Genomic DNA, 13,536 nt, shown 5'->3' on the forward strand with positions numbered 1-13,536 from the left:
GAAAGTCCCAGGTAGACATGTGCAGTAACTCATGAAGAGGCACCAAAGATAAAATGCACAGGAATGAATAAAAAGATTCAGGTTCTCAAACCGGCAAGGGGCACTCTCATGAAAGCTGTGACTTTTTTTTTTTTTTAATTTCTTATGGTTGCAGAGAGAATTTTTAAACCCCTTTGCAGTCTGTGCCTGGAATGCAAGTTGGGGTTTTTTAAAGCCTTTATTTATATATTTATTTATATCCTGCCTTTTCCCTACAAAGGGCTCAAGGCAGCTTACATCATTCTCCTCCTCCAACTTATCCCCATAATACCCCTGTGAGGTAGGTTGGGCTGAGAGTCTGTGACTGGCCCAGAGTCACGCAGTTGGCTGCATGGCTGAGCAGGGACTCGAACCCAGATCCTCTGAGTCCCAGTCCCATGCTCTTAACCACGACACCACACTGGCTAAAATGTTATCAATTCAAAGCCAAATTTAACACATTTCAAACCAGGAACTCATCTCATTATTATTCTGCCCCCCCACCCCCAATCATGCACAATTCCAGGCCTCTTGATCAACTTAAGTGGCTCAGCTTCTAGTAATCATATTCTACCTCTCCCAAAGCTGTCTGTTCTACCCTCCTCTTCTTGAATGTAACTAATATCACACTTTTTATATTACCCCAAGACATGTATGTGTTAGCCTTTTTTGACAACTGGTAAAACCTTTTATTTTCACTGGCATTACACTCCTATAGTGAAAGTGATTGTGTGCTGAATGGCACGGCCACAAAAGCATGTGTTTTAGCATTGCGCTATGGTGCAAGAACTACTCCTCAAAGTGAGACAAATATTTATTCACAGCTTGGCATTAAAGTGCTGTATGATTTTCACTGCAGTTTTCAGCTTTAAACGAGCGAAATGCCCCTCCTTACAACCAACAAGGGGAGGAGATGAGTGAGGATGCAGTGCATCTCCATGACCCCTGGAAAGAGAGGCTGCGCTGTGCAACCCAACATCAGAGAGCTGAATCAATCTCCCTTCCCAGCCACGCTCCTACCTGCACCCAGGTAATTTTTCTCTGTGGAAAAATTTGTGTTTAGGGGAAAGATAAAGCACTCCATGCAGATACCATTCTGCAGGGAGGAATAGGGGACCTCAGGCCAGCCATGCACTTCAATGGGGCATTAAGGAAAAGAAGCAGTCTGCACCCGCCATCTAGAGGCTGAAAAGGTGCAGGGCACCAGAAATGCCACGCAATCCAAGCAAGACAACTGACTTCTAGACATCTGATAATGGGTTAAGCACCACTGTTTCCTTCCTCGGAGCAGGGAATGCCATGTTTTTATTTGCGGTTCCTGGAAGACACATTATGTTCTTCCAGGGATGTTTATGTGTTTATGTGTTATTATGTTTATGTGTCTTCCAGGAATCCCAAATAAAAAGATCTGCAGAGGCTTCGCTCCTGTGTTATATAGAGACTGTTTCCTCATATGTTGATCTTGCCCTTCCTCCAAGTAGCTCAGGGTGGTGTAAATGCCCCCGCCTTCCCATTTTTCTCCCTGTGGTTATCATCTGAAGAAGGATAGGCTGAGAGAGACTAGCTGAGCCAAGGACATCTAGGAAACTTTGGGACTGAGCAGGGATTTTAGCTCAGGTCTCCCACTTCCTCTTTGGCTTCCGGGTTGAAGCCGGCTGTATTCCGTTACATCCACTCAGTGCCAGTTCTGGGTTCTGGAAGGCCCTGGGGCAAGTCACCCCAAGTGAACGCCAAACTTTGTGAGCCTACCTTCTCACAGCCGTGGTCCCCAGTTTTGCTCCTGCTGCTCATCCTCTGCCCCAGCACAACTACCTCTTGCTTCTTGACAGGCAGGGAGCCCAGAAGCGGATTGGCAGCGGCATCTGCTCCCCCCACCACACATTGCTGTCTGCACCACAGCGAGAGGTGCATGAGCAAGGGAGCCACAATGGCAAGGAGGAGAAGCAATTCCAGGGGCCTCTTGTCAGTGGTCCCCTGCTGAAAGGCGGGCCTTTGGCAGGCATCCCCCCATGCCTGTCCCAGATGCCAGCCTTGCATCTGGCTGGCAAGCACTGCCTGCACTTTCTGGGAGGATCTGCACACCTGAAAAACAGAGCAAAATATTTATAGTATAGAACCTGACATCATTTAAATGTCAAGGAAACATTTGGGCTTGGAGAATGCCCCGCCCCATGCTTTTCTTAATGTTCAGCATGGCTAAGGACAGATGGTTGAAAGATGAGATTTTCCCATGTCCAAGTCAAGCTGCATTTACTTATCATGTTTTGGACACTGCAGATATTTAATGGCACTTCAAGACTGCCAGGAATCAAGATTACAGCAGGTGTTTTTTTTACAGAAGCAGCACACTAACCAGTAATGTGGCATGCATGGAAAGAAGCATCTTTTTAATAGTTCTTCTATTAAGTTTTGTGTTAGGGGAGTACACTAGTACCTTGAACAGTGCAACAAGAAGCACTGGTGCTTACTTGGTGTTCAGCTTAAAGCATGGTGTAGGAGAAAGACATTTCAAATTCTCTTCGCGGACAGAAAATTGGGACAACTCAGCCTTGGAATACTAGTGTAAGCAACTTCCTAGCTGTATGAATTATGGCTTGCCTTTTTCAAAGTGTGCCCTTTACTTCATCAACACAAAAAAATTGCTCCTTATCCTTCAGTTATGTTTGCTTCCTTGCAAAAGGTTTTACCACCAGTCAGCCAATGGCCCTTTCCTGCCAAGAATGCAGATTGTTCTAAGGGGAGCCTGACACCCAATTTTTAAAAGGGGAAAAATGCTTCTGGCCAATGAAAACCTGAATTTCAGATGTGAACGGAGATAAATTAAACTGGCAAAGTTTGCATCACAAATGTCCCTTTTTCACACAGTGCTGGCAGATACCACATTCAGTATAAACACACAAAAACAGAGCCTACCCATAAACTCATATTTACAAATAGGTTACTGTAAGTGTTATAGAGATTTATCCTATGGATCCTACTCAAAGCAGAGCAACCACTTATAGCTGTCATAGGTACTTTGCAGTAGTTGAAGCATAATTTACCCAAGTCATGTTACTGTCTGATCTCAGAGATGCACAGTATTTGGGGACATTCTTAAAACCTAGAGATCTGGAGCATCTACAAAACCAACAAAACAGGGTTAATATTAACATTCTAGGTACAGCTACATTATATTCAGCCTAGGTGCTTCCTTAGAAATGAAGAAGTCTTAGTAACCTACTTTCTTCCACCCATTTAATTACCCAATTAGTTAATTTAATTTGTGTAGCATTAATAATATTCAAGCTTGTGTTAAAGGGAGAAACCAAATGTCACCACAGACCCAATACATTCCATTGCAATTTACAGCAATATAATCCTCCAAACATTTCTGTTTTTTACTCGGTTGGGAAAAGAAATCCCATACTAAAGGGTTTTCAACTACCTTTGGGAAAATACAGCTCATGAAATTAATTATTTGTGTGCGGTGTGGGGGGGGGAGGGGTTGCTGCAGATTGTCTAACTTAATGGAAAAAGGATTAGTGCCATAAAAGGCAGTCACTGTAATGGCTGCCAAGCTTGATGAAATGAGGAAATGCTCTTTTAAAAAGTAAAATAGCTGCTATCCTTGAGGCACCGCCATGGTGTAAACACCATTCACTTCAATGCACTAGTTTTAGGACAGGCAACCTGGTGCCCCCCAGATGTTTTGGACTAACCGACTGACCCCGCCCCACAGAAGCCCTGCCCGCATGCCCAGTGGCCGGGGAGTGTGGGAGCTCTAGGTCGGAGGGGCTGGGGGGTGCAGCTGTTCCTTCCCAGCAATGAAGGCCACACCGGGCTAGCACTCCCACGCTTAACAGGATGTGTTTGGGAAGGGACTTTGCAGGCAGCACACGGATCATCAGCTGTGCCCAAACCACTCTGCTCCTTACAGGTATCCACTCACCCTCCGCTGTACTTACTCCGACACAGTTAAATGGGAGAGACCCGTATTCATAGGGCAGCTAAGTGCTATCTGCAGCTTTAGAAATCAGGTGTTTCCTTTCACGAATCCCTCGTGTTAAAAGAGGCAGATCGGTTCAATTACTGCACCTTGCTAACATCAAGGTGGCGTGTGGAAGAAGACCCCAGAGATAAGAACTGGCCTGTGTGGCAAAGGCGCATGGCTGCTGAATCAGCACTGAGTAAAAGTGACGTGAGCATCCAAGTGACAGAGGCCTAAAACTACCAAGAAACTTGCCATTGGAAAAGCCTCCAAGATGAAGGAGATGTAAATATAAATCAACAGGCAGGAAACAGGAACAAGCTAGAGACAGAAAAGAAGACATGTCGCATGGAAGGAGAACACTGATTTGCTTTTCTTACATTATACTAAGGCCATTCCATCTATGGTACGACTGGACTACTCGGACCCTTAATTTGCTAGCTTGCATGTCCTTGGAAGCTTCCAATACAAGAAGAATTTCACATCAGGCTATAAAAGTACAGCAAGTGTTGGACTGTTCACTGCACTTAGGAACATATTACCTGGACTCATCACACATCTGCAGACAACAAGCTAAGCATCAAATAGCTCTGAACCAGGCCCATACATCACGAGATGGCATTCTCCTTCGGGTGGAAGTCCTCACTTTCACGCATAAAAGATGAGTTCAGGAATCTGCCCTCCCTGAACTCCAGTGCCATTGGTACTGTCTGAAGAGCACTGGAATTGCACGGTCACTTTGCCACACTGAACCTCCGTCATCCCTTCTTGTCCGAAATAGCTGAGTTCGTTGCCATCCAGAATCACGCTGGCCGTATAGAATGTGTCTGGCTCGATCTGCACTGGATACTCGAACCACACTGGGAAAGTGTTGCTCGATCCATCTGAGAAATACTTGCTCAAGTTCTGCCCTAGGATAACCCCTTGCCGCTTGAGTTCAATCTTTGCACTGTACTCTGCTGATCCACAGCTGGAGCCGTAGAGGCCAAAGCCGGCAATGAAAACTCTTTTATCAACGGCGAACTGGATGCTGTCGCAACGGCCCCTGTAGCGCCACTGGTTGCTGCGGTAGGCACAAGACTGGAAGCGATGGCAGCGTTGCGGGACAAGGCCTTTCCGGGCATTGCTGACGAACTGCAGCTCTGGTTTTTTGGCAGCTGTGTACCAGAGGAAGATATCGTTTGTTTCATTGAGGGTCAGAATACCAGACTGAGCAGCCCCATTTGCAAAGTCATCAAGCGCCATCGTAGGGATGCGAATCAGATAGAGCGCCTTCCCAAGGACTTTGCGCTTGTTGTCAATGCTGGCAGGCAATTCTTGTCGTTGGCACTCAACTTCGGCCCAACTAAGAGCTGCTTCAAAAACCACAATCTCTTTGGCATTCAGAGTCTCCCTTTGGAGAATGCTTTCAAGTGTTTGAAAATCAATGTCACAGAACCCTTCCGATTTCAAAGCCAGCTCTGCCTGGGCATCAATCACTTCCCAGCAGCGCTCAGTCAGGTCCGGTTCCTCGAATAAGCAGCTCTGGGAGAGCAGCACGCAAGCATTTTTTGCGCTGAGGCTCGTCTCTAGGAAGTTGACGCACGCTCGGGCGAGATGAGGAACGATGTACTTCTTGGCAGCATAGAGAGTTGCCAGAACTGTATCAGCAGCCAAGTCAATCTCATCGCAGTATATGTATCTGTAATAAAAGATACACATGTGATCCTATAATTCAGCACACAGAACAGAGTGAACAAGCCACACACAGGCTAGTCAACATTCCAGAAAGTAGAAGGGGCATGTATGAAAACACTCGCACGTCCGTTTGGTGCCTGCTTGCATCAACCCTTCATTCGTAGGGCTACCAACCATATTAATTTCAGTAAATATTTCCTAGTGAAAGTTATCTTTTTCTTTTTCCCCATACTGGCTATTGCTTTTATCTGTTGTTCTATCCGTGACCCACAAAAGGTTCTTTATGAACCAAACCATGATACTTGGGTGGGTACGGCTGATGCAGAAATAGGCTGGTAGGGGTGGGAGGTCATGAATTGGACTTAGGCATGTGCTGACTTCATTTGCATCCAGCGATGCTGCAGACAGTGGATTTGCGTGCGCAAGCACACCACGGAGCAGCTATATGATTGTCTGAAAACGTGAAGTTGTCGGGGAGCAAAACAGATAAAGACAAGTCTGTTTTCTGTGTGGTCCTTTGGGAATAAATGACACAAATCTACCCTGGTGTGCTTGATTGGATGCTAGACATTCTCGCTAAGGGTGGGGGTGGATTTCCCTTAGAACTGGCTCTTAGTGGTAAAATGACCATGGTATAAATATTCAGATGTCTCTTTGTTTCTGATGAGACACCTGCTGGGGCTGCTAATTAATTTCATGAAAACCCATGCAGCTGCAGGGAGAAGTCCTGCAGAGAAAACTTGGTATTTTCCTTTGTAGTAGTCGAAAAGGGTTAACCAACTCTGGGCATGCCTGGAAAGTTGGGGAGGCTTGCCTGGCTTGTGGCCTGTGGTCTGCTTGAGAGTTGCTGAGATCAGGAGGTTTCCCCACCCATCTGTGAGCCAGGCAATGCCGAGAGGCCAATGCCAGCCCAGGAGCACTGTGAAGTATTTGGGATGTCAGCCAGTTACTGCTAGAGCATGTGGGGAAAAGCTAGCCAAGATGGGGCTTGCCCTTGCTCATCCCCAAGAATGACTGCAGCTTCTCCAAGAAATCACAGTTAACCAAAACAGCAACTTACTTACCTGTCAACATGAACTCTGCATTGCCCTATGAGTGGGTTCTTAACTTTCAAACCCACCCGCTGTAGCTATTCCATTAATTTGCCCTGTGATGAACTATAGTGGATATTACAGGGAAAAAATGGTATTCACCGAACACACGGTTAACATTTGGAATCTGCTGTCAGAGGATGTGGGCACTGGCCACTGGTTTGATGGCTTAAAAAGAAGTGTGGACAAATTTATTCCTATTGGGGATCCCTCTAAATGGTTGTTAGCCGTGATAGTTAAACTGAAACTCCAGGTTCAATGGCAGTGTATCCTCAAATGCAAGAGAGAGAGAGAGAGAGAGAGGGAGGGAGGGAGGGAGGGAGGGAGGGAGTTGTGCCCTGCTTGTGGGCTTCCCTAGCAGCTGGCTGATGTTGGAAAAGATACTGGATTACGAGGACTCCTCCTGTCAGAACGTATTTTCTTGTTTCCTACGACAGCTGCCAAAGTAATCAGATCACTCAAGGGAGCTAACCCAGCTGCCACCTCCTCTTCTAGTTTCCCTCCTAGGCCTGTTGCTGAGTGTCCTCCCAAGGGAACTAGGCAGGAGTGAAGTCCCACATGTGGAAAGTTTCCACTGGTTGTGTGTCTTCTGGTGGTAAGGGAACACAGGTGCCGCAAATGGGGCAAGAATGCACCTACCCACTATGAGTCCCTGCACCTGCCCAGAGCTCATGTAGTTCATCTCAGGGAACAGGAGATTCAAAACCAAAAGATTTGCCCCAAGCACGCAAACACACCCCTGCACCTTGTGCCTTGGCTGGCACAAGCCAACAGGGCTTCGGATGTGTGGTAGATCCTCCACATCGCTCCTCCCACCCAAATCCCTCCTAGCATTCCTTGGTGAGGATCTAATTTGCAGTCATCCACATAAAGAGACAATAATCTACAGCAACCGCAGGGTGATTTCTCTGTTTTATTTTCTAAAAAAATGAAACTAATATTTTAACGGTGGAATTGCTTCAGGATTCTTTGATGGATTAAGGGCAGCTGTCAAATAAATGTTCCAGTAGTTTAAGTATGGCGTATTAGTTTTCATTTCTGTGTCTGGAAAGTAAAAATGTACAGTTTTCTTTCTAGGGGTTATATTCAATGTTAGCTCTACTGAGAGAAGATCCATGGGAATGAATGGGACTTTAAATTATCACTAATTGCATAACATTCATTTCAGTGGATGTTTCTGCTTCCATTTTAGATTAGCCATGGTATAATATTACTTCTGAATAACTTTAAACTGTGATTGGATTGAAGCTGGCTTTTTCCCCATGAATCTTAATTAAAACTAACTTCACTTTGTCCGCCTTCAGATGTCACAACAAGCAGTGGTTAGTCTAAACTGGAAACAAAAGCTTCCACATTTCTGCTTGTAGCTGCACTGGAAAATGAAGGATTAGTGCATGAACCAAGCCTTGCTATGGCTTGTGGTTGTTTTGCTGAACCCTGGCTAAACACAGCCATCTGAACAATTCTGCATTTCTCATGTTGCCAGCAGAAATCTATCTAACTATGCAGTTCATGTTGTTCCATTGTTAGTTTATCTGACAGGAGTCCAACATCAGGCAAATGATGAATTTTAAACATAATTTTATTAGGATGAATCAACCAATCTATTCTTAAGTCCAGGTTTTTAATACTGTTAACAGCAAGTTAACATCAAGTACACAGATGAATACTCCTGGGGGTTTTTGAAATCAAAGGCAGATTGAAATCAATGGGAGCTAAGTGTCCATGAATATCTAACAAACTGTGTTCTACTTGAGTATTTCTCCTAGAACCTGCATTTAGCAAAAGATAACTATGTACAGCTGAGTTCTGTAGATCATTTTCTGAGACTATTATTAGTATATGCCAAAAAAATTTAAGCTCCTGTATCTCCTATGAAGCTCACATATCTCTACCAGTGCAAATAAGCTATGTAGATAGTTTTTAGCTGGCAAGATACCATTTTCATCAAGAACTAGCATGCATCTTTGAATACTAAATGCACAGACAAGATCATCTTTAGATTTCAAAAACATTTAGCCACAAGTAATCATACAGCAACATTTTGCTGGCATGCTCCATTCCATCATCTCTTTCATAGGAAAACCTTTTATAGGAAAACCTCAAACAATTTGTGGGCTGACTAAAAGCGACATAAACATTCTAAGAAAGTGACAAAGCTTTACTACTGTCAGAACAACCTGGTCAGGAGCTTAATACCTAGTAGTTAGATGGTTAGCCAAAGTAGGGGTGAAAAATCAATGGCATGCTGAAAGTATTCTTAGCAGACATGAGCAAACAGCAGACACAATAAAATACACCACAGAAGAAATCAATGAATACTTTGTCTATAGGAAATTTCCAGATATGCCCTTCAACTTTAAATCCTGAATTTATAGACAGCACAGTAGGAAGGCAACTTGCATTTTCTTACATCCCACTCATCATGCAAAGAGAAACAAGCCAGATGGAGTGAAGAATCACACAGACGCGCGCACATACATACAAAAATTGCACGTGCTGTTTTCAGTTTAAGTTTAAAATGCAGCAACCTCATTTAGAGAAACTTATTATTTTAATATTGCTACCATTCACCCACCCTATCAGAAAATATGTTCTTTTATATCTGATAATTTCACAGTATTGAAAACTGAGTTAAAGTGAACACAAATATCAAGGAACCATGAATTTACCAAAAAAAAAAAAAAAAGTAGCATAAAATGAAGAAGAAAACAACAGTTTGAAATCTCTCCTTTTCACCATGTTTTCAAACTGTTCCTCATGCTATCCCATTCTTCATGTACTGTATTAATAAACAATTTACCCAAAGTTGACAGCTGAGATGGCAGGCTATGAGTGTGTGGACAGGGGGAAGAGAAACAGAATATGTAAATAAAACGTTTTCAGTAATTTGCATACAACTATGGGCACCAGTTTTCTGAGCAATGACTGAATTTCTGTTTCTGTTTGTTAGTTTATTATAATGCCCAGCTTTTGGGCTTTGACATTACTAGCAGATACAAACAAATTCAGTTCCACCAATGAAGAAGTACGCTTACTTTAACATAGCGAGGAAAGCAGCAGGTTCCACATCTGGAATACGGATTTCATCCTTATCTTCAGCAAGCTCTCCATAAAACATTGCATGGAATACAGAGCTTCCAACTGCTAAGACATACTGTTCAAAAAGGGAAATATTTCACATTTTAGAGCAAAATCCATTGCCAGCAGAAAAGCTAGTCACAGTGACCATTAAAATGAGACCATAAAGGCAAAAATCAGAAATGGGGGAATATGGCCTATTTTCACTTTTTTACTCTCAGTGTTGATAGGAAAGCTGCCTAAGAGAATTGTTGCGTTCTCCTTTTGCTTTTAGAAAAACCTGCACAGTTTTTGAGTATACTGCTTTCCTAGAACAGTGCAAACCACACTGAAAGCCAGTGTGCTGTCATGTCATGTGGGGATTCCTGGGTTCGAATCCCACCCATGGTGTGACCTTGAACAAACCACTGTCCAGTCCATTTCATAGGGCCATTGGAAGGAGGAGAGGATGGTGTTTAAAAAAAATCAAGAAAACAGTATTTTGTTAGTGATAAACATCTATCACAGTTATTTAACTAGAAGGGAGACTGCTAAACCATTTCACTAGGCAAATATGCTTAAAAGCTGCTATAATTAGGTCAGTTCCAGACCCGAAACCTCCCACATTAAGTTAGAATGGTAATAATAGATGTTCCCTTCACTTTTCCCATGTCAGAACTGGTAATGCAGCTGTTGCTTACTTTGTGTCCTGGCAAACGCTGGGTCCCACCTGGTGGCCCAACCACAAAATGAACATCTGCCATCAAGTCATTGTTGAACATCACTGCATTTCTACAAACAGAGGCAATGTGTTAATTTTGTTTAGCATCCAGTTCCCTCCCCAGATCCCTACAATTCTGCCCCTTAAAAACTTTCAATGTTTCTACAGTAACCATGAAAACAAAAACACAGAATACATTTTAAACGGCTTATTGTACTTAACCCTTATTATGTGTGTTTTAAGTCTATTAGAAGAACTTCAGAAGAACTTCTGTAGAAGTAAATAAAATATGCTAAATTGTGTGAGCAACTATGAAGATTAATACAGTGACAATGTGCTTTCATGATTACAGATAGCTAAGAGGCTAAAGCAAGCCAGCCTGCATGTGAATGCATTTTTTGCCAGAAGAAAACAAGTGCACAATTGGAAAAAAGAAACATTTCCCTGTCTTTTCAGCACAATGGAAGAAGAAAAGGTACGGTACTAAAACAGGGTACATAATGCACTACGCATGGCCCGTGGACCTGAAAACATAGTAAAGAAACCATGTGCAACATCCTTACCTTTCTCGGATGGTAGGGTACAGCCCTTGCCAGTTTGGAGCTGGAATAATATTGTTGTTATTGATGTTTTGCTGGTGGTACTGCTGGATGGCAGTCGTGTTGCTGTTGGCTGGCTTCTTTCGGGGGAAAATATCAGCAGCCATCTTCTTCTTCTTCTTAGTCTTCAAGGTAATGATTTCATAGCAAACTGGAGGTAACTTGCTGCCGCTGCCACCGCCACCACTGCTGCTACTGTTTACCTTCTTAGAGCTTTTCTTGGACCGGTTCTTAACTGTCTCTGGAAGCATCAAGAAGAAGGTGAGACATTTCATGTTCTTTCCCTTGTCATCTACCATGAGTATCCTTGTCTGTGTAATCAGCTAGCCTAACTAGGTAAACAGCAAGCGCAGGAGATACTAAACAGAAAGCAACAAAGCTGAGATTGTGCTTCTTTTCCAGCAAGGCAAGGTGACCTTTTCCAGTGTGCTGAATAAGGTATTAGCTTTAAGTTTGATCCAGTACTTCATCAGTTAAACTCCTCCCCATCGTGACTCTGAGTTTCATTTGCCTGCAAGAGCTTTCCCCAATCGTCTGCAGACTGGACCACCTGAAACTGCTATGCTGTGGCAAAGCGAGGAGGGCAGCAAGATGAGCTGCCTGTTTGTCGGCTGGCTCGAGTTGTGTGTTGAATGGATCTGCGCGCAGGAGGTGTTAGAGCCCTGCAGATGGAGTCAGACAAGCCATGCTCTAAGCCAATAGCTGAAGTCACGAGTAGCGATTGGACCGGCAGCACAGTGACACCTATTGTAGAAGTGCATCCTTTTAATATTAAAGAGGCAGCAATTGCACTCTCGTTTAATGACTGGTTTAAAGAGTCAGAGCAACTGCTTGCACAAAGTGAATGATACAAATGTGTGTGTTTTATGTAGGTCCTCGACTAATAAATTTCCCTTGATGCCATCTCAATATTCACACAAGGAAATCATTTCAGAGACCAGAAGGAAGTAAGAATGAAGAAAGGGATTCTGTCTGAGCAAAAATGACAAATGTTTGCAAGCACAGCATTAAGCAAGTGCACAGAGCTGCTTCCCCTCTGCCCATAAAGTCTTTCCCTATAATAGAAACTGCTAAATCAGATGGATTTCATATCCAAATTAAAGCAGATTAACTTGCAGTATAAAATGGACTGGTACAGTTTTAACAGTCCCTCTCCGGTGCAGTTTATACTCTAGAGCTTAATGAATAGAGATGAGGTCATCACATTAGCTTTTAACTCACTATGTTTCCTGCTAACTTAACAGTCCTTGATAGACATCCCTAATCACTAAAGAGAAGCTAATTAGGCCAAATTATACAAGAGATGATTGCATAGCATCACAGCAAAGCTTCTACATGTGAATACCCAATACAAATAAATCTAATTAGATACAGTTAAATTTTGTGCAGAGAAGAAAAAAATATCTTTCAACTGAAAGGGTCTCAACTAAAATTTATTACACGATGACCAACAGCTTAACTCATCCCAAGGGGGGGGGGCTGTGAGTACAGGATCTGGGGCTACCCATCTTTCACTGGCACAAAGGAGCAGCTCATCTCTTGCTCTGAGGCCGGTGTCATTCTTTCATTCATGAGAAGATTTTCTTCAGGCAGAGTGAAAGAGCAGGATACAGGGGAGGAGCTGTCACAAGCTGCTTACACTGTACCCAAAGAGCTAAAGCAGGAACGGGTGGATTTTAGGCTTGCAGAATCATTTTTTATTTTTTACATGCTGTTTTTTATTAGAACCCGGCCTTTCACCAGCCAGAACCAGATGCAACAATACTTGTTCAGAACGGAGATGAGAGAAAGGGGCGCCCCTGCTCAGCCCGGGAATTCATGTTCAGTACCTGAACGGAGCTCACAGTCTTACACAGAGCATTCTTGCCCTCCCCCATACCCTCATATCTTTGGTTCTGCAGCCTAAGGTACGCATCAACAGACCTTCTGCTGTACCACATACTAGAGCATTCCTGACTTCCAGAACACAGCTGTGCCAACGAATTGCTGAAATAATGCTCAAAAATACAATGCCAAGCACGTTCCTCACTGTCTCTGGTCCACTATACCTCCATAAGATGCTGGCAGGAACAGGCCATCACCCTCACAAAGAAATTTCAACCCAGTAACTTTGGGCTGCAGTGATGCTACTAATAAATACCAAACTGCCTTTAACTGTCCACTGATTTCTCCTTTCTCCACTCCCAGCAGCTTGCACCGCAGAGATTGCCAGTGTGCTTACTGGTTGAATATGAGCAGGTTTGTAAACAAGGTAATGATACAGAAAGGAGTTTGATGCAAGACTGCTGGAATATAGCAATTACCCCATAAAAGAAACAGAGTTAGACAACTTGGTAGTTACATTAGTCTTGAAGCAAATCACAGGAGTTTCACGTATGACACATACTTTGAGGCATATTCCTT

At 43.5% G+C, this 13,536-nt stretch overlaps 1 protein-coding gene across 2 annotated transcripts in view; it reads right to left on the reverse strand.

The window, feature by feature from the left end:
- Nucleotides 1-320: 320 nt before the first annotated feature.
- The window catches only part of BTBD3 (BTB domain containing 3), a 30,360-nt gene continuing 17,144 nt past the window's right edge, over nt 321-13,536 (reverse strand). The window contains exons 2-5 of one of the 2 annotated variants that reach the window (XM_044454485.1): nt 11,098-11,374; nt 10,515-10,605; nt 9,792-9,910; nt 321-5,666 (exon numbers count right to left, since the gene is read on the reverse strand). In XM_044454485.1, the coding sequence (XP_044310420.1) occupies nt 4,634-5,666; nt 9,792-9,910; nt 10,515-10,605; nt 11,098-11,240 (1,386 nt within the window). In that variant the 5' untranslated portion in view covers nt 11,241-11,374 and the 3' untranslated portion in view covers nt 321-4,633. Of the gene's footprint in view, nt 5,667-9,791; nt 9,911-10,514; nt 10,606-11,097; nt 11,463-13,536 lie in introns of those variants that run through there. The other variant, XM_044454484.1, reaches the window with a different exon arrangement.

The sequence above is a fragment of the Varanus komodoensis genome, unplaced genomic scaffold, assembly GCF_004798865.1.
Source record: "Varanus komodoensis strain SLA01 unplaced genomic scaffold, ASM479886v1 scaffold7_3, whole genome shotgun sequence".
Classification (NCBI taxonomy): domain Eukaryota; kingdom Metazoa; phylum Chordata; class Lepidosauria; order Squamata; family Varanidae; genus Varanus; species Varanus komodoensis.